The sequence below is a fragment of the Bufo gargarizans genome, chromosome 1, assembly GCF_014858855.1.
Source record: "Bufo gargarizans isolate SCDJY-AF-19 chromosome 1, ASM1485885v1, whole genome shotgun sequence".
NCBI lineage: Eukaryota > Metazoa > Chordata > Amphibia > Anura > Bufonidae > Bufo > Bufo gargarizans.
Window position 1 is genome coordinate 547,119,953 of NC_058080.1, and position 26,175 is coordinate 547,146,127.

General features: G+C 40.6%; 1 protein-coding gene across 6 annotated transcripts in view; it reads left to right on the plus strand.

The window, feature by feature from the left end:
• The window catches only part of LOC122924470 (catechol O-methyltransferase-like), a 150,308-nt gene that overhangs the window by 78,479 nt on the left and 45,654 nt on the right, over nucleotides 1-26,175 (plus strand). For 2 of the 6 annotated variants that reach the window (XM_044275577.1, XM_044275574.1), the window contains exons 2-3: nucleotides 15,917-16,196; nucleotides 20,010-20,203. In XM_044275577.1, coding sequence (XP_044131512.1) covers nucleotides 15,917-16,196; nucleotides 20,010-20,203 — 474 coding nt within the window. Of the gene's footprint in view, nucleotides 1-3,733; nucleotides 3,756-3,962; nucleotides 4,076-7,145; nucleotides 7,180-15,916; nucleotides 16,197-20,009; nucleotides 20,204-26,175 lie in introns of those variants that run through there. The other 4 variants (XM_044275573.1, XM_044275575.1, XM_044275576.1 and 1 more) reach the window with 4 other exon arrangements.

Sequence of the window (26,175 nt, forward strand, 5' to 3'; positions counted from 1 at the left end):
GATCTGTACCCCATTGACTTTCAATGGAGTTCATGACGGATCCGTCTTGGGTATGTTAAAGATAATACAACCGGATCTGTTCATAAGGGATGCCGGATCCAGCAAAAAACGCTTGTGTGAAAGTAGCCTTAGTTGTAAGTCCTGGTGTTAAGTTCACACTGTGCTGCGGGTACTGCATAAAGAGTCCAAGTCCAGGTGTGTGTTCACACCTTGCAAACAGTTCCACACAAAAGTTCAAGTCCAGGATTTAGTCTACCTGCTCTCTCAGGTTGCAAACATTCATCCAAGCACAAGACTTGTACAGAGACAGATCTATTGCACTCCAGCTGGCTGATAGAAAACGGACAGGCATCCACAAAGCCTGGACCGGCATGTGAGATCCGGTCCAGTGCTTGACCTCACCTGGCTGTCAATCAGTCTCAACAGCACATACTGGGAGGAAAGTACCTCCCATCTAGCAGGCAACCTCTTACTGTGTCACAATTAGGAATGAGCGAATCGACTTTGGATGAAACATCCGAAGTCGAGTCGCATAATACTTTGTTTGAATACTGTATGGAGCGGGCGCTTCATACAGTATTAGACTGTATTGGCTCCTATGAGCCGACGTTATTACCTCGCGAGACTTTGCATATTAACTTCATAAACCAATTTCTACTGTAAAAAAACATTTCCTGAACTCGGGTTTGGTTCCAATGTACCACTTGGAACCAAACCCGAGTTCGGGAAATGATTTGCTCATCCCTAGTCACAATAATCAGGTGTCTGGGAAGGTTTTAGACCAGGTCTCAGCTTTCTAAGATGTACCGTTCCTGAGATATAAAAAAATTATAATAATGCATTAGCCAATAGAAGCTTGGTCACATGCAGGGTGGATAAAAATCTATGTTTAAAAAAAAAAAAAAAAAAAAAAAAAAAAAAATCTTTTTATTTAAATCGGATTTTTTTTAATAATGTTTTTTGAGGAAAATTATATTACCATCCAAGTTTATTCCATCATGAAATAAAGATTAGTTTTTAATTATGTAGAATAAGGCTGTATATGTTTTTGGTAAATAAATTCCATTAATCCATTCACAATGTCATGCTCTTCCAGAGGTTTTTGTAAGATTATTGGGCAGTTTCTCTGCCTACAAGATATTATCACAGATGCTTGGTTTACTTTTGCAGTTCTCAAAACTGAATTTGACTCAGCAGAGATCACATGCCTCTTCCTCACAGCAAAAATGTTATAACATGAACAGAGTTGAGAAAAAGACTTTAATCCTAACTTCTACAAACCTATGAATACAGAATCAACCTAATCAAACTAATATGAAAAGTTGTTATTCTAAAATTCTTCATCTACTTGCATATTATAAGTTATACCAGCAAGAATTAGTCTTTATGTAGAAAACTATGATTTAAATCAAGCCTTACTGACTAGTGATTTAAATCAAATCCACCCTGGTCACATGACCCTTATCAGCCAATTGAAGCTCGCAGGCCAGTCTCCACATGCACACAGCTTTAGGCTACATGCACACGACCCGACCGTATGTGTTTTGCGGTCCTCAAAACAAATCAGATGACGTTCCGTATGGCATCCCTTTTTTGATTTATTTTTACGGATCCGTTTTTTTTTTTGCGCATCCATTGTAATATTGCCTATCCTTGTCCGCAAACTAGAAAAAAAATAGGACATTCACAATTTTTTTTGCGGGGCAACGGAATGGACATACTGATGTGGACCCATTGAAATGAATGGGTCCGCATCCTATCCGCAAAAAAAACGGACACTGAAACAAACAATGTTTGTGTGTATGTAGCCTTACTCCAGGTTTCCATAACAACTCAGCCATTTTTCTTCATTGCTGTAGGCGAGCTTTAAAGGAAAGCTGTCACCATGATAATCGCTATTGAAGTAAAAAAAATGAAGGTAAAAATCAACTTCTGTCGGCTGCAGGGGGTGGGAGGGTGACTTTTTCTCCCTGCAGCACACACTCAGACAGCACAGTGCTACTTATACTTTAAGTACTTTAAGTACCAGGACATCAGGGCGTACCTGTACGCCGTGTCCGTAACAGGTTAAGATAGCATGGATACCAAGATTTACAAAACCCGCAGTTTTGCAAATTGTAACACCACAGGTGTCATTTACCGAATGCAATGTCATTGTGCAGTCACTCTCCTGGAGCCGTCTCTCCTTATTCCTGGCTTTCTGCTTCCGCAATCTCTGAACCGATCTGCAACAGAAACCATTTCTTCTTTCAAAAGGACATAAATATAGTACAGACCCACAAAGAAACAGGTTCACCGTGTTTTTATTGTACTTACAAGACCATTTCTTGCCACATCACATATACAAAGTTTTTGTTTATCTCTGCCCGACACGGGTTTCGCTACCAGCTTCGTCTGGGATGTCCTGATTTCACATTCCTTGGGGCGGGCTTTGATACATTACCTATCCATCAAACAACTCACACATATTTGTTTCAACTTCAGAACCAGGACTCATCTCAGGTTAATTTGCATATGTATCAAATCAGTTTTTTTACACAAAAAAAAAACAACACACAGAGCTCTGGGACTGGGTATTGCGGATGTGCTAGCGGCCCTCTAGCAACCCATGTCCTCAGCTCTATACACAAAGTCCCGGTGACAGGTTCTCTTGAAGGAAAAGGGTTATACAGAAGGGATGTTACAAACACATAGAGAGCAGGTTAGACAAGAGAATGCGATCATAAAAAAGGAAATAAAAGAAGATGAGAACAGATTTAGATTTGCTTTATATACAACATATTCCACATTGTGTCCTCAGATTAAACACATTATTAGGAAGAACTAGAGGATTTAAAAAAATGATGAGGTGATAGGTGCCCTGATCCCAGGTAAACCCCCCTTTATTTTCAAGAAGGCACCAACAATCCGAAGTAAACTCGTGCATAGCTGTCTAAAGGAAGGAGAAATTCAGACAGGAAGAAGTACATTCACATGGTGCGGTTTTTGTCAGGCATGTAAAAATAGATCCAGGAAAAAGAGAAAAAACTGAAGTAGAGATATGGTAGCATCCACAGCAAACCAAAGGGTTTTAAAGTAAAAGGAAACCTATCCTGTGAGAGTGCAGGGGTAATATATGTTCTTGAATGCCACTGTATGTGGGGAGGACCCTTAGAAAACTAAAAGTAAGGATGAACGAACATATTAGAAATATCAAGAAAGGGCTGGACACCCATATTGTGTCTGCGCATTTTAAGAAAGTACATCAGAAAAACCTGGCAGGTCTTACATTTTTGCGGGTAGAATTGGTACAGAAAAAATGGAGGGGAGGGGACCCGGTAAAGCAGATCAATAAAATAGAAGCTCAGTGGATATATAATATGAATACCTTACAGCCCGCAGGTATGAGTATTGAGTGGGATATAAAGTCTGCATGATCTGAATTGCGTATTCCTTCTTAGGGATGGAGAGTGTATATTTTTGAGCTTTTTTTTATTGTTTTGCATGCATGTCCTGAAGTAAGCTTTGGGGAATGTGGAGCAGACAGCTGAGGAAAGATGCCCTATTAGGAGAAATAAGGTAGGCTCCTGTTGACTGTACGGCTATTAAGGAGAATATGGTATGCACCTGTTATGAGATAAGACGGAAGAGATAGACTGAAGAGCTAGAGTATACCATTTACTTTATATTTCTTTATAGTGGATGTTTTAACTTGCAAGAAGTTTAAAAGAAGTAGTTGAGGAAAGAGAGTGTTTTGAAAAGAAACTTGGAGGATGGTAAATTGGATGATATGTGTTCTATGAATGGTAGATATGTATTTATTTATAAATGCAATGTCTATTTTTATTGTTGTAAGTTAAAACAAATATGTGAGTTGTTTGATGGATAGGTAATGTATCAAAGCCAAATCCCGTTGATACAGGGGGTTGGGAGAACATGTGATTGGTGGGACGGATAATAAATACCGCCCCAAGGAATGTGAAATCAGGACACCTCAGACAAAGCTGGTAGCGAAACCCGGGTCGGGCAGAGATGCACAAAAACTTTGTATATGTGATGTGGCAAGAAATGGTCTTGTAAGTACAATAAAAGCACGGTGAGTGAACCTGTTTGTTTGTGGGTCTGTACTATATTTATGTCCTTTTGAAGGAAGAAAAGGTTTCTGTTGCCGGTCGGTTCAGGGATCGAGGAAGCCGAAAGCCAGGAGTAAGGAGAGACTGCTGCAGGAGAGTGACTGCTTGTGAACATTCCTCTCTAGGGGAAAACAATTAGCGCGGACCCATACTTATGTTCTTTATTTAAATTTTATGGGAATGCAGGCCTGCTCCTGTTTTTGGGACTGCAGCTGTGAGAAAGTTCAAGAACCTGCACACTAAATTGTTTTTTGTTCGTGGCAATGTCATTGTGGAATCCTATATTTAGGTAAGGGTCCATTCACACGTCCGTTGTTTCTTTCCTGATCTGTTCCGTTCTTTGCGGAACAGATCTGGACCAGATCTGGACCCATTCATTTTCAATGGGTCCTGAAAAAAATCGGACAGCACAATGTCTGATTTTTTTTTTTCAGGACCCATTGAAAATGAATGGGTACAGATCTGGTCCAGATCTGTTCCGCAAAAAACGGAACAGATCAGGAAAGAAACAACGGACGTGTGAATGGACCCTAAAACATGCAGGGAATTTAAAACACGGGTTTTAGAACACCTAGGTGACATTAGGAATAAACAAGATAAACCGATTGCCAGACGTATTCAATTACACCATCAGGGGGTTGCTACTGGTATTTAATTCTCTATGATTGAAGTAGTGAGATAGTCCACCAGAGGAGGCAATATTGATCGGATATTAAAACAAAAAGAATCTCGATGGATAAATCTATTGAATACAGTCTCGCCAAATAGCTTGAGTGAAAATATAGTTTTTATATGCTTCATTTAAACTGGGCCATAGCAACTTATTTTATCTAGGTTGGGGTGTATGTATCTTTCTATCTTTTATAACTTTACATATATTTATATGTATAAATACCTCTTCCCTGGGGCACTGTTTATCCCTTTTCCCCCATTTCATAGATATATTTATTGAAATTGCCATTTTCTACAAAGATATCCTTTTATTAATCTTTTGTTTATATTCCTTTTTTATATATAATTATCTTTTCCATTTAGTAATTCTAAATAGGGTGCATAGGTTATTTGGTCCTTCTAACGGGTTCTGAGATCGCAATTGTCCATTTAAATATAGTTATTCATTCTTCTGGATCATGGCTTAGCTTTGAAATGCAGCACTATGCGTCATGATGTCACGAGGACACAGCGCAACGTCACTAGCTGAGATCCCGCGAGACAAGCTCCGTGAGCCCATTTAAAAAGCAGCGCGTCATCCAGAGACTCCGCTCCACACCTGCTATCAATGCCACATTGTGGCCACTCTATTCCCCTATAGGCATACCATTGCCATTTGTCCACAGTACTGCAAGTATTAGACCTTGGTGGTCTGGCATTATATGTATATCTATTTGTTTATGTATTTCTTTGATATTGAATATTTAGTAGGGGGTGTGATTTATGTTGGCACACATGGAGTGGCCTTTAAATCATTATCTTGCTATATCTATACACCTTATCTTTATTGGCATCTTTAATAACATTTGAATTGCCATCGTATTTGACTATACCTACACACCTTATCTTTAGGATATAACTTGTTTGTTGTCCCATGATGAGCTGGTCCCTGTCCTGGCACAGTGAAACGCGTTGGAACTTGAGATATATATGGGACCTACTATAGATATGTATGGAATTTGATATGTTCTGACATACATCAAGGAGATATATGTTTTGTTTTTGTGTCTCAACATACAATATATACCCTGACCTGACAGACTAAGGCTACTTTCACACTAGCGTTCGGGCGGATCCGTTCTGAACGGATCCGCCCATAATAATGCAGACGGAGGCTCCGTTCAGAACGGATCCGTCTGCATTATATTAGCTAAAAAAAGCTAAGTGTGAAAATAGCCTGGGACGGATCCGTCCAGACTTTCAATGTAAAGTCAATGGGGGACGGATCCGCTTGAAGATTGAGCCACATTGTGGCATCTTCAAACGGATCCGTCCCCATTGACTTACATTGTAAGTCTGGACGGATCCGCACGCCTCCGCACGGCCAGGCGGACACCCGAACGCTGCAAGCAGCGTTCAGCTGTCCGCCTGTCCGTGCGGAGGCGAGCGGAGCGGAGGCTGAACGCCGCCAGACTGATGCAGTCTGAGCGGATCCGCCTCCATTCAGACTGCATCAGGGCTGGACGGCTGCGTTCGGGTCCGCTCGTGAGCTCCTTCAAACGGAGCTCACGAACGGAAACCCGAACGCTAGTGTGAAAGCAGCCTGACTCATGCATGAAATATCTTGGTGATGGGATCAGCCCTATCGGGGCGGCTATTCCGTTTATAGGCAGGGTATAAATAGATACAGGGTGAGAGGGGATTTTTTTTTTCCTCAGTAAATCCTACCTTATTAACCAATTATGGATAGGAAATGGCATTAAATGATTTTATTATATGATATACCGTTAAATAAAACCATCCTGCTTCTCTCAATCCAATAATTGCCCCCCCCACCCCCAAAGTCTGTCACTGGGAAAAAGTTTTTCAAGTGCGTCATAGAGGCATATCTTGCAGTCAATGATCTCTCACCAAAAAGTACACTACCCAAAAGTAGCCTCTGAGATCCTTTTTATAGGGCAGTCCCATCAATGGGTGTAGTTTATTTGCCTCCCAGTTCTTTACAAAATTTCTGCTGAAGAAAGTTATTTATATAAATGCATTTATATTAAATAATAACTGTAAGGTAAACATATACCCAACTAGCTGGATATTTATATGCAGAGAGGAAGGTGAAGTCATATGACTGAGGCTTTATATACCCGCACTGTTCTGTTGATGCAGCAGTATTACTGTATTTCAGATAGTGAGCAGAACTTACTGTAGTGCCTGCAAAAGCTATTATTAACAATAGGTCTCTGATTCACTTGTTGAGACCTCATAGTCTGTGATTTCTTCATTTTTGTCCTCGTGACCACAGTTGTTTGCTCATCTGTTACGCAACAGGGCGTGTTACCAGCATCGCAGGTTGGCAGTTTTCTATTTATTAGTAAAGTAGCTCCTCTAACACAGCTGCTCAACTGCATGTATGTATTTTGTGAGTATGGATGAATTTATTTATTTTTTTGGGTCCATTTTCTTTTTATAAATACATTTACATAACTCTACTCTTTTAAAAATGTAGAGGGGGCAGCCAGTCCTCGTCTTATGTATGCAGTAGTGGCTTAGAGGGAGAATTTGCCATGATAGATTTCCGCATGCTCGGTTCTGTACTTCCCTGAGAGTTAAAAGGGTTGTCCACTTTTTTAAATTTTTATAACCCCTACCATTTGAAGAGAAAGCAGTACTTGTACAAGCAGGCCTTCTGTTCATTGTTTAACTGCTCGCCATCACAGCTGCAGCATTCAGCCGGTGTAATTACAACTAATCCGTCCCATTCACTTGGGGTAGCTCCTTCCTACAGTATTCATTCAATGGTGAGCAGGTAAACAAGGAAGAGAGGGTCGCACTCATATGGGCGCTGCTTTTTCTTCAAAAGCAGGGATTCTGGGAGTCGGCACCCCTTCCCCCCACCAATCTGTCAATCTGTTATTGATGAGCTATTCTAAAAAAAAAAAAAAAAAAGTAAACAAAAAAACTGCTTCTTAAAGGGGAACCTGTCACCTCGATTTTGGGTATAGAGCCGAGGACATGGGTTGCTATATGCCCGCTAGCACATCCGCAATATCCAGTCCCCATAGCTCTGTATGCTTTTATGGGGTAAAAAAAACCTGATTTGTATACATATGCAAATTAACCTGAGATGAGTACTGTACGTAAGATGAGTCAGGGACATATGTATCAAATCGTATTGCGGATGTGCTAGATGGCATCTAGCAACCCATTTCCTCAGCTCTATACACAAAATCCCGGTGACAGGTTCCCTTTGAGGACCTATGATGTACATGTACGTCATCTCTGGCCGTGACTTAAAGGGAACCTGTCACCTCTACTATGCTACCCTCACTGAGCATTTCTAAATGTTCATCGTGTTACACTAAACATATAAATTACACTTTTAATTTCATTTGTAGACAAATTCAATAAGTATTATGCATTTTTGTACTTTCTGCCTTTTATGCAAATTTACATAAGAGTCATATCTTACTTGTGTGACCTGAACAGAGAAGAGTCATATTTTCAAGCTCTGACTCATCTCAGGTTAATTTGTATCTATCAAATAGTTTTTTTTACACAATAAAAGCACACAGAGCTATGGGGACTGGGTATTGCGCATGTACTAGCGTCCATCTAGCAACCCATGTCCTCAGCTCTATACACAAAATCCAGATGACAGGTTCCCTTTAAGGACCAGAGAAGTACATGTACGTCATGGTGATCGGGCGGGTGCAGGAGCTGCACCCGCCCGATCAGCGGCAGGGGTCCGGCAGTCACTGATGGCCAAACCCTTGCTGCATGTGTATCGGCGAAATCACTGATGCCGGCGCATTAACCCCTGCACAGCCACAGTCAGTGCTGACCGTGACACGTGCGATGTCCATGCAGGAAGGAAGCAGCCATCAGGTCCCTGCGCTGCTGTGACGGGGACCCGATGGCATAGATGGCAGCACGATGCCTTCCTTAGGCATCGTGGCTGAATTCCGGGAGAAGGCTGTAAGTGTATTACAGTGTGTAATTCACTTACAGCCAATGCATCACAATACAGAAGTATACAGAACAAAAATTAAGTTTCAAGTAAAAATATCCTTTTGCCAAAATAAAGGGAAAAAATAGACATATTAGGTATCGATGTGTCCGTATTGACCGGCTCTATAAAAATATCACATGACCTAACCCCTCAGATGAACATTGTCAACATTTTTTAATAAAAACTGTGCTAAATAAACTATTTTTTTGTCACCCTACATCACTATAAGTGCAACACCAAGCGATCAATAAGGCGTATACCTAAGACAATCGCCCAAAAAGTAAAAAAAACTATGGCTCAGAATATGAAGACACTAAAACATAATTTTTTTTAATTTAAAATATGCTGTTATTGTATAGAAACATAGAAACATAGAATGTGTCGGCAGATAAGAACCATTTGGCCCATCTAGTCTGCCCAATATATCTGAATCCTATGAATAGTCCCTGGCCCTATCTTATATGAAGGATAGCCTTATGCCTATCCCATGCATGCTTAAACTCCTTCACTGTATTTGCCGCTACCACTTCTGCAGGAAGGCTATTCCATGCATCCACTACTCTCTCAGTAAAGTAATACTTCCTTATATTACTTTTAAACCTTTGCCCCTCTAATTTAGAACTGTGTCCTCTTGTGGTAGTTTTTCTTCTTTTAAATATGCTCTCCTCCTTTACCGAGTTGATTCCCTTTATGTATTTAAAAGTTTCTATCATATCCCCTCGGTCTCTTCTTTCTTCCAAGCTATACATATTAAGGTCTTTTAACCTTTCCTGGTAAGTTTTATCCTGCAATCCATGGACCAGTTTAGTAGCTCTTCTCTGAACTCTCTCTAGAGTATCTATATCCTTCTGGAGATATGGCCTCCAGTACTGCGCACAATACTCCAAGTGAGGTCTCACCAGTGTTCTGTACAGCGGCATAAGCACTTCACTCTTTCTACTGCTTATACCTCTCCCTATACATCCAAGCATTCTGCTGGCATTTCGTGCTGCTTTATTACATTGTCTTCCCACCTTTAAGTCTTCTGAAATAATTACTCCTAAATCCCTTTCCTCAGATACTGAGGTCAGGACTGTGTCAAATATTCTATATTCTGCCCTTGGGTTTTTACGCCCCAGGTGCATTATCTTGCACTTATCCACATTAAATTTCAGTTGCCAGAGTTCTGACCATTCTTCTAGTTTTCCTAAATCCTTTTCCATTTGGCGTTTCCCTCCAGGAACATCAACCCTGTTACATATCTTTGTGTCATCAGCAAAAAGACAAACCTTACCATCGAGGCCTTTTGCAATATCACTTATGAAGATATTAAACAAAATTGGTCCCAGTACAGATCCCTGTGGAATCCCACTGGTAACATGACCTTGTTTTGAATGTTCTCCATTGACTACAACCCTCTGTTGTCTGTCACTCAGCCACTGCCTAATCCACTCAACAATATGGGAGTCCATGCTCAATGACTGCAGTTTATTGATAAGTCTTCTATGTGGGACAGTGTCAAAAGCCTTACTAAAATCTAGATATGCGATGTCTACTGCACCTCCACCGTCTATTATTTTAGTCACCCAGTCAAAAAAATCTATAAGATTTGTTTGACATGATCTCCCTGAAGTAAACCCATGCTGTTTTTCATCTTGCAATCCATGGGATTTTAGATGTTCCACAATCCTATCCTTTAATAGGGTTTCCATTAATTTGCCTACTATTGATGTCAGACTCACTGGTCTATAGTTGCTCGATTCCTCCTTACTACCTTTCTTGTGAATGGGCACGACATTTGCCAATTTCCAATCTTCCGGGACGACTCCTGTTACTAATGATTGGTTAAATAAATCTGTTAACGGTTTTGCCAGCTCACCACTAAGCTCTTTTAATAATTTTGGGTGTATCTCATCAGGCCCCTGTGACTTATTTGTCTTCACTTTAGACAGCAAACTTAGAACATCTTCCTCTGTAAAGACACATGCATCAAACGATTTAATAGTCATCCTTTCTAGTGGAGGTCCTTCTCCTTCTTTTTCTTTTGTAAAAACTGAACAGAAGTATTCATTAAGGCAGTCGGCTAGCCCTTTATTCTCTTCTACATACCTTCCGTCCTTTATTTTTAATTTAGTTATTCCTTGTTTTAATTTCCTTTTTTCATTTATATATCTGAAGAATGTCTTATCCCCTTTTTTCATAGACTGAGCTAGTTTTTCTTCTGCCTGAGCTTTAGAAGTTCTTATAACTTGCTTGGCCTCTTTCTGCCTAATCTTGTAGATTTCCTTATCTTCATTGCTCTGGTTTTTTTTATAATTACAAAATGCTAGCTTTTTATTTTTAATGATTTGGGCCACTTCTGCTGAGTACCACAGTGGTCTCTTCCTTTTTTTGCTTTTACTGACAAGTCTAATGCAATTTTCAGTTGCCTTCAATAATGCACCTTTTAAGTAGTCCCATTTCTCCTGGACTCCATGTAATCCGTTCCAGTCTGATAAGGACTCATTTATGACTAATTTCATTTTTGAAAAGTCTGTTTTTCTAAAATCTAAAACTTTTGTTTTTGTGTGGTGGGACTCTTTCACAGTTCTTATATTAAACCACACTGACTGGTGATCACTAGATCCCAAGGTTTCGCCTACAATGACATCATATACCGAATCCCCATTTGTGAATATCAAATCCAAAATGGCCTCCCTCCGGGTTGGCTCCTCAACCATTTGTTGTAGGGATAACCCCAGTAGGGAATTTAGAATATCTGTACTCCTGGTAGAACTTGCTATTTTGGTTTTCCAGTTTATATCTGGAAGATTGAAATCTCCCATAATGATAACTTCTCCTTTCATTGTCATTTTAGCTATTTCTTCAACTAGTAGATCATCTAGTTCTTTAACTTGATCAGGTGGTCTATATATCACACCTACACGAGTTACTGCATGATTAGCAAACTGCAACGTAACCCAAACTGACTCTATGTTGGCCTCACCAACTTGTATTAGGTTAGATTTAATGCTATCTTTCACATACAGGGCCACTCCTCCTCCTTTCTTGCCTTCTCTGTCTCTTCTGTATAAAGAGTACCCTGGTATGGTTATGTCCCAGTAATTTCTTTCATTAAACCATGTCTCCGTAACAGCCACTAAATCTACAATAGCCACTATTGTGTAAAACTTAAGTAAATAAAAAAGTATACATATTAGGTATTGCCGCGTCCGTAGCAACCTGCTCTATAAAAATACCCCATGAGCTAACCCCTCAGTTGACCACCGTAAAAAATTAAAATAAAAACGGTGTCAAGAAAGCCATTTTTTGTCACCTTGCATCACAAAAAGTGTAATAGCAATCAAAAAGTCATATGCACCCTACAATAGTACTAATCAAACCATCATCTGATCCCGAAAAAATGAGCGCCTACACAAGACAGTCGCCCAAAAAAAAAAAAAAAAAAAAATACGGCTTTCAGAATGTGGAGACACAAAAAAAATTTTTTTTTCAAAAATACTTGAATACTATGTGAAACTGAAACAAACAAAGAAAAAGTTGCCATATTTGGTATTGTCGCATCCGTAACAACCTGCTTTATAAAAATACCACATGATCTAACCTGTCAGATGAACGTTGTAAATAACAAAAAATAGAAACGGTGCCAAAACAGATATTTTTTGGTACCTTGCCTCACAAAAAGTGTAATATAGAACAACCAAAAATCTTATGTACCCTAAAATAGTACCAATAAAACTGCCACCTTATCCCATAGTTTCCAAAATGGGGTCACTTTTGTGGAGTTTCTACTCTAGGGGTGCATCAGGGGGGCTTCAAATGGGACATGGTGTCAAAAAACCAGTCCAGCAAAATCTGCCTTCCAAAAACCATTTGACATTACAGCAGTTTACGACCACAAATGGGGTGTTTCTGTAAACAACAGAATCGGGGCAATAAATATTAAGTTTTGTTTTTTTTTTTTTGCTGTTAACCCTTGCTTTGATAGTGGAAAAGAAATTATTAAAATCTGCCCAAAAAGTGAAATGCTAAAATTTAATTTCCATTAATTCTTGTGGAACACCTAAAGGGTTAGCAAAGTTAGTAAAATCAGTTTTGTATACCTTGAGGGGTGTAGTTTCTTAAACGGGGTCACTTTTTTTGAGTTTTTTCTCTAGGGGTGCATCAGGGCCCAGGGGGGTCTTCAAATGTGACATGGCAGCTTAGAATTATCCCAGTTTAATCTGCTTTCCAAAAACCATATGGAGTTCCTTTCCTTCTGCGCAATGCCGTGTGCCCGTACAGCAGTTTACATCCACATATGGGGTGTTTCTGTAAACTACAGAATATGGGCCATAAATATTGAGTTTTGTTTGGCTGTTTGTTAACCCTTGCTTTGTAACTGGAAAAAATGGATTAAAATGGAAAATCTGCCAAAAAACTGAAATTCGGAAATGTCATCTCTATTTTCCATTAATTCTTGTGGAAGGCCTAAAGGGTTAACAAAGTTTGTAAAAGTTTTTATTTCTTATAAATAATTTTTTTTACTCAATTTTACCAGTGTCATGAAGTACAAAATATGACGAGAAAACAATCTCAGAATGGCCTGTATAAGTAAAAGCGTTTTAAAGTTATCACCACATAAATAGACACATGTCAGATTTGCAAAAATGGCCTGGTCCTTAAGGGGTTAATAAGCATCTGTTCATTTATGTATATTTTGCATCTGTTTTAGCCATTTCTGTCTGAGATCCATTATTTTAGATGGAAAAAAAAAAAGTCATGCAGGATAATTTTTGTTTGTTTATTTTTCTGTTCTTCTGACAGAAAAGTAAACTGTGATGTTAAGGTGATGGCTACACTGCAACACTGGTTGCACGACAGCCATTGCAGCCAGGTCCGCTGAGTAGCGTTGATCCCATAGAAGTGAATAGGATGCCTGTTGTAAGAATTCCGGCAGTTTGGGATTTCTTGCAACTGGTGCAGCTGTGACTGGTGTCGCGCCACTATTGTTGCCGTGTAACCGTAACCTAACTGCTGCCAGAGGTACCCTTTAGCCTATTGAAATAAATGCAGGCGGGAGGGACACCTGTTGACTAAATTACCTGTATGCATTTCATGTGTATGTCCAACTTAAGACAAATATGACAGCTCCCTAATAAACAGAATGGGGGATTTTAAGAACACACACATCTGAGGGGGACACATTTAAGCTTAAAAGGTTTGTCCAGTTTTAAACTGAATTTTAGCTACGGCAAGGACAGCACTGTATCTAAAGTAAAAAAGACACTCGCCTCCCACTGCTACTGCAGCTCCTCCTGGTCCCCAACTTGCAAACTTCGTGGTGGGGTAAGTTGTGCCACTGCAGCCAATCACTGGCCTCAGCGGTGATGTGTCCTAAAGTCGCACTGTTCTAGCATTGGAACAGAGCAGCGCGAAGCAGGTCAGTGCCTTTTTTACTTAAGGTACAGCGCTATCTTGGCCGTTACTAAAATTAGGGTTGTAGCTGGACAACCGTATTCATATTTTTCGCCTCAGCTTCGCTCAGCTACCTCCTGACGAAGCTGAGGCGAAACGCACGTCGGGGTTCTTGCCTGCCTTGTGTTCGGTGTCCTAGCCCTTCATCATGTCTGTGGGTATGTTCACGTTCCCAGTGGGTACTTTTGTGTAGGAGTTTGTTATTTTGCGGCCTGCTATTTATGATCTGTTGTATATGGGCATATCTCATCTGGATTTATTAAGTGGATGTTATGTGATTATGTGCTCTATAGTATTACTATTTTTGGCTGTATTATTACACATTAACCCTCCACTGGGCTGTGCAGTAAGTTGAATATCACAGTCACTTGTAGCGGATATTTACTCGATACTTTCTACTTGTGAATCACCTCACTGCATATTGCACAGACATGTATTCCATCTGTTTGGCGGGTTTTTGAGGCAACGACGGGGGGGGGGACTACTGCATTCAGGTTGTTTTGCTGATTATTCTCCATAGTAATTCTGTGTAACATGTCTTATGAATTTTTTGATCAATTGATGATTCAATAAAGTATTTATGTTTTATTGGGCATTCCATGGTTGTTTTTTTTAGCAACACTTTTAGGTTTATATGATTGGTTCTCTGTTTGCCCTTACTTACGGTATTATAGGGAGGCCTTTTTTCGGTTCTATATTCATATTTTTCTGGCCTGACTGTACAGGCCAGAATAAAAGAATTGCAGAGGAGCTATAAAATACTGAAATGTAGGAAGACTAAATGTAATTAGCTTTGATTTGCACTTAAGATCATACCATAGACTGAGCAATCCAAATAACAAATTTAACCATAGAACAAAAAAATCTATTAAATGCCTTTTTCTGTTGCGTATCTATAGTGGAAATATAATGTCAGGTAAAATACTCGGGGACCAAGTAAACTCTCCATCAAAGTGTCACCTCTTTAACATGAGAAGTGCAAAACTGCCTCAAAAAGGTCTCTAGGTTCATATGGCATACACAACATGTTCTGCATGAATTAAATTGTGTAAAAGATCTCCATTTCCAATATTCTCTTCTAAGGATTAAAGTGTTGTCCAAGATGAGCAAGTGAGCAAAAACTGGTATATACTGTACCTCAATTGTACCAGTAAAAACTACAGCTCACCCTGCAAAAAACAAGCCCACATTGCTGAGAAGAATGAACTTATAATATATGCAAGTGAGCCTGTAGGAGCAACGGGGGGCGTTGCTGTTGCTCCTAGAGGCTTTGTTCTGTCTACAACTGCCACACCCTTTGCACTTTGATTGGCAGGGCCAGGCAGGCGTAATTACATTTTCACTGACTGGCCCTTTTAATCAAAGTGCAGGGGGGGGGGGCAGCAGTTGCAGAGAGAGCAGAGCCTCTAGGTGTAAGGGCAATGCCCCCTTTGCTCCTAGAGGCTAATTTGCATATATTAAAACATATTTTTTCTCAGCAATGTGGGCACATATAAACATGGGACCAACACAGATGCCTTCAGCTGCCAAGCGCACATGCAACAGGTCAGCCAGTGTCATAGGTACAAATCTGCTGACAGCTGCCCTTTAAAAAGTCTTGGAAGGTGGAGAGGGAAAAAAACATATTGGCGGGGTAATTAAGGGGTTAAAGTATGTGTAAGTCAACAGGTTGCTTACCAATTTACTGATTTACTGTCTTTTTTTATTACAGATGATAGAGCTTAGTACGTTATTACTATTGGCTGCAAGTATCCTGCTTCTTTTAACATTGTATGTTGTTCTACATGGTCAACGGCGAGCCTTTGCTAAGATTATCTTTTACGAAACAAAAGTTGCCATCAAAGGTATCTTCATGAATCACACCAAAGAACAGAGAGTTTTACAGTATGTGCTGGAAAATGCAACGCGTGGAGACCCACAGAGCGTCATTGATAATATTGACCAATACTGTCATAAAAAAGAGTGGGCCATGAATGTGGGAGACCAAAAGGGTAAGATTATATGAGAAGATGAGGTGACCAATATGCATTATTTGGGACAGATTTACTAATGAAAATGAATGCCGTCTGCTACACTTGGCTATGTACACCTTTGGGGACAATTTTTTTTACTATTATTGCATTGTTCTCATTTTGAGCTAACAATCTTTTTTTAAATTGGTCTTTATTACAAATATGGAACCATTTCTCTGTACAGGGCTGAGATGCTCTAATAGAGGGATCTGAATTTTCTCTCTGGTCTGTCAGCCAGCTAAACTGACGGGCCCTTGATTTGTGATCTCTGACATTCTAAATAGAGATGAGCGAATTTTTTTTTATTCACCGAATAAAAAAAAACTTTTTGCTTTGTGACAAATTACTTCGTCACGAAGCGCATTTTTTGGTAAATAGTGGGTGCAATTACAGGGAGCTCCGATAGCGCCGCCCCCTGTCATTGTACACCTCAAATGCCGCGTTCATACATGATCGCGGTATCTGAGTGTAAAAACTGTGTAAAATTAACATAAACAACAAAAAAAATGTAATCAAACTTACTGCATCCATTTGCTTGCGACGGGCCGGCCGCCGCCATCTTGCTTGAGGATCCGACGCAAAATCTTGCTGAAATGGGCGTAGAAAATGGAAAATGAGATGGGTGTACTGGCCCGTCCCCTTCCCTGCCCATGTCACGCCCACTTTGCATGAGCAGGGAGAAGTCGCTGATTGCGGCGCAGATAACCATTACACCGCAATCTGTGCATGAAGTACACCTAATTTAGGTATATTTTAGCTTATTAAATGACTCCCTTAATCCTTTGTGATAGACCGGCTCAATATTTTTAATAAAGACCAATTGAAAAAATGATTTTTATCCCAAAATGAGTAAAATGCAATCGTAAAAAAATTTGCCTCCAAAGTTGTACATAGCCTTTAAATGTTCTAGACATGTTTTTCATTATGCTCAACAAGGCGATGTGACTTTGCAGGGAATTCGTATTTTTGTACATATGTTGCTGTTTCTTCAGACACTATTATGCCTGACTAGTCGTCTTGAAAGTTCTCTATGTCTATTCTTGTTAGCCATTAAAAGGTATCATACATGTAAGACTCTTATTTTGTTTCTCTTACGCGAAGTTCACATCACCATTACATTTTCCGTTCTTTTGATCGGTCAGAAGAACAGAAAAAAATATATACGGATTCTGAATTTTAAGCGTTATGCAAAACGGATCTCAGATGGAAATGGCTAAAAAGGATGCAACATGTGTTCAGGATTTTTTTTTTTTTTTTTGTTACAGGATCTGTTTGTTTTTCTGTTCTTCTGAACGATGAAAAGAACAGAAAATGAAATGATGATGTGAAGCCAGCCTTAATGAGACCAATAAACCAGTTTTCTACTGGCTAACTTGGTACCACACATTTCCTTTGCAGGGAAATTGCCATGACTTCACATGAAAGGGACTGGCTTAACATGCTCCACTGAGCACCAGAATGTTGGCACACAGTGAGGGGCATGTACTAATGTCTATACTCCACAATAGTGGTGTAAAAAAATGTAAAATTATGGCGCACACCATATGTGCGCAAAAATTAGCAACGTTTTAAACTTTTCACGGCCCGCCAGATTTACTATAATTTACTCTAGAAAAAAGTTACAGCTAAAAAGTATATGCCAGTTCATGGCTGGAGTAGACCACAGTTGCTGGAGCATGGACTACCAGAGATGCACCTAATTTATTAAGAGGTATCCGGCACAGAGGGATCAAGACTGGCGTGTGAAAACTCCAGTCTTGATAAATATCCGTCAGTAAGCCATCTAAGGGTATGTTCACATGTGGTGGATACTCCACGTATTTGCCATTATGGATTTTACTGTGGCAAATCCGCAGCATTGTATGAAACCAGCAAAGTGGATGAGATTTCTTAAAATCTCATTTTGCAAAAGAAAATCTGCAGTGTAAATTCACTTGTGGTGCAGATTTGTAATCTGCAGCATGTCAAATTATGCTGCAGATCTCTACTGTGGATTTAACCTTTTGCAATGAGTGAAATCCACAGTAATTTCTGAGGCAAAAAACAGCATGTAATACATGTAGTTTTTGCCGCAGATCCACAGCTTTTTCTGTGACATGTGGACGTATCGTAATAGTGCACCCTTACATCGTCTAGTCTAAGTTTACACCTCCTAAATTTATTGTTGATCATCAGCCACTGTGATAAATATGGTGCATTTTAAGACTGTTTGTAACTCCTCTAGGTAGGGACAGACAAGGACAGTAAGCCCTAACCTAGAACCCACCCCGCTTTCCCCACCTACTTGCAGTATAAGCCCTATTTGGCAGCACCGCAACTGGACAAAGGCTAAATAAGTGCAGAGACAGACAAACACCAACAGAAAAACACAAAAGCAGAATCAGACGGAAATGGCTGAGAACCAGACAGGCTATGCAGTACCTAATGAGAGACAGAGGGTGATCAGAAGACGAGCCGAAGTCAGAAGCGCAGAGGAATCAGTACGTAAATACAGGGAACAAGGAACCTGCGGGGAGAAACAGAGCATTGCATCCTGTTACTAAGGATGTGGTTGCATCACCAGGGGGCGTAGCTCAGTTGCGCATCTATCCCATTGCGACTGTGCCAAGGAGCCCGGACAGGTAAGTTTATTAAACTGCCTAAAGGCTCTTTACATTGTTTAATTCAGTACTCAAGCATTCCTTCCCTGCAATCATCTGCATGTCACTGAATGAGACCATGCATTTACATGCAGCAATCTCCTTGACAGTATGTGGAGGAGCGATCGCTAATTCCATTGCTCGTCCCCATACAGAATCCTTGTTTGCCAGCAGCAGAGTGCAGTTTTGATGGCATGATCTGCTGCCGTCAAACAATGATTTAGGTGACCGCACAAAGGATCTTATGAGCACTTTGCACATTCAATGGGTAATTGGCGGCACCTTTGCACCAGCAGATCATCGCTAATGAGTGTTTCTACAAACGGTTGTTAACAATTGTCTGCCAGTGTAAAGGGGCCTTTAGTGGGAGTAAATCTACCCATTGTTTCTAAGAACTGCACTTGTATTTTCCAAACACAAAAGTTCCATTACATATTAAAACGCCAGGATCCATGTTAGCGCCCTCTCACTCCAATATCAAAAATGGAACACACACTAATTCTTCAGACCCCAGACCAGACCCCTAATTTACTCTGACTCCCAAACCAGACAAAAAAGTCAGAACCAAAGTGTTTCATTTAGGTACCCAGCTTGGTCCTCTTCACCTCTGCGGGCCTCCCTCTGCGCACAATGGCCCAGATTTACTAATGTATCTGCACCAAAAATATGTCTAGGAAAGTGGCACAAATTGGCACAATTCAGGGTTCTACACTTTTTTCAAACATATTGACAAGGGGGCAGGGCTTAAGGGAAAGGGGGAGAGGGAGCTTCGCAAGCATTTGTGCCAAAATTGTGGCACAATTTTGGCGTGAAAATCTGCTTAAAAGTAAGCCAACCATTAGATCGTATAGAGCCATAGAAATGTGTCTGTCCCTGCACCACATTTATCATCCAGCCTGAGCCCCTGTGTTAAACCTGGTGCAATCTAGACAGGTTGTCTATGTATATGCCATCTATAGGATTAGAAAATCAGGGCCAATGTCTTTATGCTGGCTAGAGTCAGGACTTTGCGTGACACTTTTTAAGAATTGGAGTAGCCCACACTGGAACTCTGCCAGGAGGAGAGAGTGTCAGTTTGTCATGTATGATAAACTTTTCTGTTTATTCTATTCACACTTATGTTGTTTTTTTATTTATTTTTTGTCAATCACAGGCTTGATCTTGGACAATATTGTGAAAGAGACCAATCCAAATGTATGCTTGGAGTTGGGCACATATTGTGGCTACTCAGCTGTCCGGATTGCACGACTTTTAAAGCCTGGCACACGTTTCTTTACTGTGGAATTTAATCCAGCATTCGCTGCTGTAGCCAAACAGATGATTGAATTTGCTGGTGTTAATGACAAGGTATTTCCTAAAATGTTATCTGAAAAGCTTCTTTTATTTAAAATAAAGCCTAGATGTTACTTTTTTTAAGTTACCTGATTGGTTGCTATAGGCATCACAGACACTTTTTGTTGGAGTGGTTTTATACATGAAGCCCATTAAGTTTTGAAATTAAAAAGAAAAAAACATCATTCTATACAATTTTTAAATGGTGGCCATTAAAAAGTAGGAGAAAGCAGAGCTCTCTGACGTGCCAAGTAACATGATTTCAATTCTATTAAGGTAATAGCTGAATACCTTCACGTCTGCAATCTGTATATATACGTGATAGCTGCACATACCCCGTGCAGCTACCACGTATATAAACGTTCTGGCAGCTCTTTAATCCAAGCGCTGCAAAGCGCTTGGATTAAAGCTTCTGCCCCTGCCCTGTATGCTGTCACGGACAGCATACAGTGGAGTAATGCCGGCAAGGGACCAATCAGAGTGGCCCCTTGCCGGCAATCGATCCGATTGGTTAGTCTGTGCAGACTAACCAATCGGATCGCGGCAGCGTTAAAATGCCGGTTTCTGGCTCTGATCTGCGCTCTGCAGATCAGAGACTGAAATCGGTAAGGTGTCCTCGTGCCCCCCGATCCTCCAAGCCTTTGGTGCCCGCCTTTGGTGCCCCTCTGTGGTTCCCCCCCCCATCTGTGCCCCGCTGACCTGTGCCTCTGCCACGCCGATCTGTGCCTCCTGCGCAGCTGCGCTGATCTCCTTCCTGCCCTCATGCGGTCCGCCCCCTGCATTAATTTTCTGGCCGCCCCCCCCCCCCAGCGCTGCCCCCGATTCCCCATTCTGTGTGCGATGGCGGCGGCTCCATTCCTGAGCCGCCGCCATCAGCAGAGAGTGTCAGCTCTATGCTGACACTCTCCTGTAACCCCATAGATGCTGCGGTTGCGGCATCCATCGGGTTAACAGAGGGAGGGGGCTCCCCCTCTCCACCATCGGGGCTGCAGCGCTGTGATTGCAGCGCCCGATGGTTGCCATGGCAAAGGCGTCCAGTGCTGCCACCTACAGGCAGTCTGGAAGTATTATACTTTGCAATGCAAGAGCATTGCAAAGTATAGTACAACTATCAGCCCCACTGGATCTTCAAGATCCAAGAGGGAACTGATAAAAAAAAAAGTGAAAATAATAAAAGTAAAAATAAATCAATAAATAAATAAAAATGTAAATAAAAAAAAGACATTGCCTTTTCCTATAAAAAAATGAAAAAATAAAATAAAATACACATATTAGGTGTCACCGCGTCCGTAACGACCGTCTCTATAAATATATCACGTGATGGACCCCGTCTGATAAACACCATAAAAATAAATTTAAAAAAAACAGTGCCAAAAAAGCAATTTTTGTCACCTTACATCACAAAAAGTGCAACAGCAAGCGATCAAAAAGGCTTATGACCCCCAAAATAGTACCAATCAAACCATCACTTCGTCCCGCAAAAAATGATACCCTATTTAAGACAATCGCCCAGAAAATAAAAAAGCTATGGCTCTCAGACTATAGAGACACTAAAACATCATTTTTTTTGGTTTCAGAAATGCTATTATTGTGTAAAACTTAAATAAATAAGAAAAAGTATACATATTAGGTATTGCCACGTCCGTAACGATCTTCTCTATAAAACTATCACATGACCTAACTCCTCAGATGAACGCTGTGAAAATAAATAAATGAAAACTATTCCAAAACAGCCAATTTTTGGGTCACCTTGCCCCATAAAGTGTAATAATGAATGATCAAAAAATCCTATGTACCCAAAAATGATACCAATAAAAACCTCAACACTTTCTGCAAAAAACGAGCCCCTGCACAAGACGATCGGCAGAAAAATAAAAAACATATGGCGTTCAGAAAACCAATCCAGCACAATCTGCCTTCCAAAAACCGTATGGCATTCCTTTCCTTCTGCGCCCTGCCGTATGCCCGTACAGCAGTTTACGACCACATGTGGGGTGTTTCTGTAAACCGCGGAATCAGGGTAATAAATATTGAGTTTTGTTTGGCTGTTAACCCTCAATGTGTTAAAGAAAAAAAATATATAAAATGGAAAATCTGCCAAAAAAGTGAAATTTTTAAATTTCATCTCCATTTTCCTTTAATTCTTGTGGAACGCCTAAAGGGTTAACAAAGTTTGTAAAATCAGTTTTGAGTAACTTGAGGGGTGTAGTTTCTATAATGGGGTCATTTATGGGGGTTTCCACTATGTAAGCCCCACAAAGGGACTTCAGACCTGAACTGGTCCTTAAAAAGTGGGTTTTGGAAATTTTCTTAAAAATTGTAAGAATTGCTTCTAAACTTCTAAGCCTTCTAACGCCCTAAAAAAATAAAATTACATTTCCAAAATGATGCCAACATAAAGTAGACATATGGGGAATGTTAAGTAATAAATATTTTATTAGGTATCACTTTCTGTTTTAGACGCAGAGAAATGGAAATTTGGAAAATTGTGAATTTTTCCTAATTTTTGGTAAATTTGGGATTTTTTCATAAATAAAGGTGAACTATATTGACTCAAATATATGACTATCATGAAGTACAATGTGTCACGAGAAAACAATCTCAGAATGGCGTGGATAAGTAAAAGTGTTCCAAAGCTATTACCACATAAAGTGACGCATGTCAGATTTGTAAATTTTGACCTGGACACTGGGGCATCAATGACCCTTGGTCATGAAAGGGTTAAGGAAAGTTCAGAATGCACTGTTACACGTCTTTTCAACCCGCAAATAATCCACTTTATCCACCTCCGCTCCTCTAGCTTAAACCCCTTTAATGACCAGACCACTTTTTACACTTCTGCACTACACTACTTTCACAGTTTATTGCTCAGTCATGCAAATTACCACCCAAATGAATTTTACCTCCTTTTCTTCTCACTAATAGAGCTTTCATTTGGTGGTATTTCATTGCTGCTGACATTTTTACTTTTTTTGTTATTAATCGAAATTTACCAAAACTTTTGCCAAAAAATGACATTTCACTTTCAGTCGTAAAATATTTTTTTTTTAAAACTACATCTATATATACATTTTTCTCTAAATTTATTGTTCTACATGTCTTTTGATAAAAAAAAATAATGTTTGGGTAAAAAAAAAAATGGTTTGGGTAAAAGTTATAGCGTTTACAAACTATGGTACAAAAATGTGAATTTCCGCTTTTTGAAGCAGCTCTGACTTTCTGAGCACCTGTCATGTTTCCTGAGGTTCTACAATGCCCAGACAGTAGAAAACCCCCACAAATGACCCCATTTCGGAAAGTAGACACCCTAAGGTTTCGCTGATGGGCATAGTGAGTTCATAGAACTTTTTTTTTTTTTGTCACAAGTTAGCAGAAAATTATGATGATTTTATTTTATTTTTTCTTACAAAGTCTCATATTCCACTAACTTGGGACAAAAAATTAAAACTTCCATGAACTCACTATGCCCATCATGAAATACCTTGGGGTGTCTTCTTTCCAAAATGGGGTCACTTGTGGGGTAGTTATACTGCCCTGGCATTTTAGGGGCCCTAATGTGTGAGAAGTAGTTTGAAATAAAAATGTGTAAAAAATGCCCTGTGAAATCGTAAAGGTGCTCTTTGGAATGTGGGCCCCTTTGCCCACCTAGGCTGCAAAAAAATGTCACACGTGGTATTGCCGTACTCAGGAGAATTTGGGCAATGTGTTTTGGGGGTGTCATTTTACATATACCCATGCTGGGTGAGATAAATATCTCGGTCAAATGCCAACTTTGTATAAAAAAAATAGGAAAAGTTGTCTTTTGCCGAGATATTTCTCTCACCCAGCATGGGTATATGTAAAATGACACCCCAAAACACATTGCCCAACTTCTCCTGAGTACGGCGATACCACATGTGTGACACTTTTTTGCAGCCTAGGTGGGCAAAAGGGCCCACATTCCAAAGAGCACCTTTAGGATTTCACAATGTGGATGAAAAAATCTCTGCCCCAAAAAAAAAAAAAGGAGGGGAAAGGCGTCTGCCAGGACATAGGAGCTCCGCCCAACATCCAAACCCACTTAGATCGTGTGCCCTGGCAAACCCGATGTGGATGAATAAATCATTGCCGGGATTTTTTTTTTATTTACAAAGTGTTTGCCAAAGCATATGAACACCGCCACCCCCTCAGCTCATATGCCTCGGCAAACATATCTTTTACTGCAGAGGAGAAATCTCGTCTTGCAGCGTCGCATACACCGACTTTTGTGTAATCTGACAGCAGCGCAATGCTTCTGTCAGAATGCACATCAGTGCTGCAGCTAGTCGCTCGGTTGGTCCACCTGGAAGGTAAAAAAAACTAAACAAAAAGATAAAACCAGGCCACAATGCAATAAATGTATTAACTTTATAATAACATTTGAACGGAACATATAAACTTTATTTAACTTTTTGAACAGAACGTTAACTTTTTTGCTTAACGGTGATTTTTTATTTTTTTTTTAACCTTTTATAGGACAAACCTCTCTTTCCCCATGGGACAATGTGCAAAGTGCAAATCGCCCAAACATGTGGCAAAGTACATTATGCACTTTGTCCCAGGTGAAAGGAGAGGTTTGCAGCAACTGTGAGTGAAAGGGCCCTAATAGCCCTGTGTGCCTGTCCTGTGTAACGCAATCCCTATGCTAAGTGTACCTGTGTGTGTGGTACTTCCGGAAACACTCCCCAAAGCATAGGGCAGGGTGGTCAGGGCAGTCAGGACAGAAATAGCGGGTGTCACGCCTTATTCCACTCCTGCTACAGACACGACATTTTTTTCGGGGTGATGGTTGGGTTGAGGTACCAGCAACGACACTGGGGAAATGTTGCTCGTGTAGACGGCTCACTTCACTGGTGGATGGGGCCACAGAACCTCCTGGATACAGGAGGTTCTCGATGATCTCTTCCTGAAATTTGAGGAAGGATCCTGTTCTCCCAGGCTTACTGTAGAGAACAAAACTGTTATATACAGCCAATTGAATCAAATATACAGACACCTTCTTATACCAGTGTCTGATGCGTCGGGAAACTAAATAAGGAGCCAACATCTGGTCATTGAAGTCCACCCCTCCCATGAGCGAATTATAGTCGTGGACTGAGAGGGGCTTTTCAATAAGACTGGTAGCTCGTTCTATTTGTATTGTCGTGTCTACGTGAATGGAGGAGAGCATGTAAACGTCACGCTTGTCTCTCCATTTCACCGCGAGCAGTTCTTCATTACACAAGGCAGCCCTCTCCCCCCTTGCAAGACGGGTGGTAACGAGCCTTTGGAGGAAGCCCCGGCGACTAGGTCGCGCGGTGCCACAGCAGCCAGTCTGTTCTAGGAACAAATGCCTGAAGAGGGGCACACTTGTGTAGAAATTGTCCACATAAAGATGGTACCCCTTGCCAAATAAGGGTGACACCAAGTCCCAGACTGTCTTCCCACTGCTCCCCAGGTAGTCAGGGCAACCGACCGTCTCCAGGTTCTGATCTTTACCCTCATAGATCCGAAATTTGTGGGTATAGGCTGTGGCCCTTTCACAGAGCTTATACAATTTGACCCCATACCGGGCGCGCTTGCTTGGGATGTATTGTTTGAAGCCAAGGCACCCGGTAAAATGTATAAGGGACTCGTCTACGCAGATGTTTTGCTCAGGGGTATACAAATCTGCAAATTTGGTGTTTAGGTGGTCTATGAGGGGCTGAATTTTGTGGAGCCGGTCAAAAGCTGGGTGGCCTCTGGGACGAGAGGTGCTGTTGTCGCTAAAGTGCAGGAAACGCAGGATGGCCTCAAATCGTGCCCTGGACATGGAATGTGATGAATTGGGTTTGTGGACCAATATGACCGCAATTCATGCTTTTTGGTTAGACCCATGTTGAGGAAAAGGCCCAGAATTTTTTTTAATTCGGAAACTTGGACTGGTTTCCACCGGAAAGGCTGGGCATAATAGCTTCCCGGGTTGGCGGCTATAAATTGAGTGGCATATC